Here is a 1,321-nt window from a genome sequence, read left to right as displayed (position 1 = left end):
GGGGGGGGGGTGCTGCCAACTACGGTGCAACGAATGCAGATTATTCACATAATAAAGCTAAATAATGCCTGGCTGTTGACTGACACAGACAGGTACCAGTCTACAGGTGTGTAAATGTACCTTCCAGTTTAGTTGTTAACGTGAGGATCTCCTGCTGGAGCTGAGCTCTCTGCAGAGCCTTCTCCTCCTGCTCCTGCACTCGTGTCATGAGTTCAGCTACAGACGTCTGCAGCCGGGAGTAGTTCTGCAGCAGCTCTCTGTTCTCTTCCTGGACTTCATCCTTCTCCTGCTGCAAACAGGCCCGGTTCTTCTGGGCCTCCTCCAGCCGGGCTGACAGTTCTACCAGCTGCTTCTGGTGCTGCTCGGCTGCTTCTTCCACAGTCTGGATGTTTGTCTGCAGTRTCAGCTCTTTGGATGTATCTGATGAGGAGCTGACGTGACTGCCTCCTGCAGAGAAGGATTTGAAGCCATTCTGTTTCACCAATAKTGACTGATCAAACAACGTGTCTCTGAGCTAATGCTAGCAGAATGTAGCTAAGATTCACCAAACCACTGCTAAAATTAGCAAAAACTAAATTAACAAAACAGCAGCTAAAAATCAATAAAACCAATGTGAATACAAGCACAACTCATGTTGATTTCAGTACAACTGTAGCTAAAAGTAGCAATGTAGAAAGACTAAATGAGCTAAATGTCAGCTAAAGGCTAAAAAGTGAAGAATGTTAGCTAAAACTAAAAGAAATTTAGCTAAAATTTTAAAGTAGCCGAATGGTTGATGTAAGCTAAAAATGGCAGCTAAAAGCAAAATGCAGATGAACTGAAGCTAAAAGCAGCTGAACAGCCTCTACAACTGGTTACTAAAATAAACAAAACTGTAGCTTCAACCAGCAAATAATACAATAAACAAAACAGTTGTTTTTTCAAAACTTTACCTAAAAGTTGCAAACACARAGCAAAGTAAACTAAGTAAAACAACCTCTAGCAAACAGCTAAAATGCAGCAGAATAGCTAAAAGAAACCAAATCTTAGCAAAAAACTGAAAGTGGCAGATTAAATAAGATAAAACTTGTAAATGTTTACAAAACCAAAAGTGTTCACTACTTCAAACTGAGTTGAACATTTTGGTTTGTAATTGGTTAAAATAGTAAAATATCTGCAGTAAAATGTAAACAGTTACATCACCTGGACAAAACAACAGGTCACTAATGTTTCACTGGACCTCCTTTAGCTTTGAACAATCATTGATGAATAACCTGGTCAATCAGGTCAGGTGACCTGACCACCTGTAGACCCCACATCATAGACCTGACCACCTGTAGAC

The 1,321-nt window shown here is 40.7% G+C and overlaps 1 protein-coding gene across 1 annotated transcript in view; it reads right to left on the bottom strand.

The window, feature by feature from the left end:
• trip11 (thyroid hormone receptor interactor 11) overlaps nt 1-1,321 on the bottom strand; it is a gene marked incomplete at its 5' end in the record, with an annotated part of 38,265 nt that overhangs the window by 35,130 nt on the left and 1,814 nt on the right. Inside the window, 1 exon segment of the mRNA XM_014031210.1 lies at nt 121-447. Coding sequence (XP_013886664.1) covers nt 121-447 — 327 coding nt within the window.

Source organism: Austrofundulus limnaeus, unplaced genomic scaffold (genome assembly GCF_001266775.1).
Source record: "Austrofundulus limnaeus strain Quisiro unplaced genomic scaffold, Austrofundulus_limnaeus-1.0 Scaffold1201, whole genome shotgun sequence".
NCBI lineage: Eukaryota > Metazoa > Chordata > Actinopteri > Cyprinodontiformes > Rivulidae > Austrofundulus > Austrofundulus limnaeus.
The sequence above is the reverse complement of the archived record's forward strand: the minus strand, read 5'-3'. Positions and strand labels throughout refer to the sequence as shown.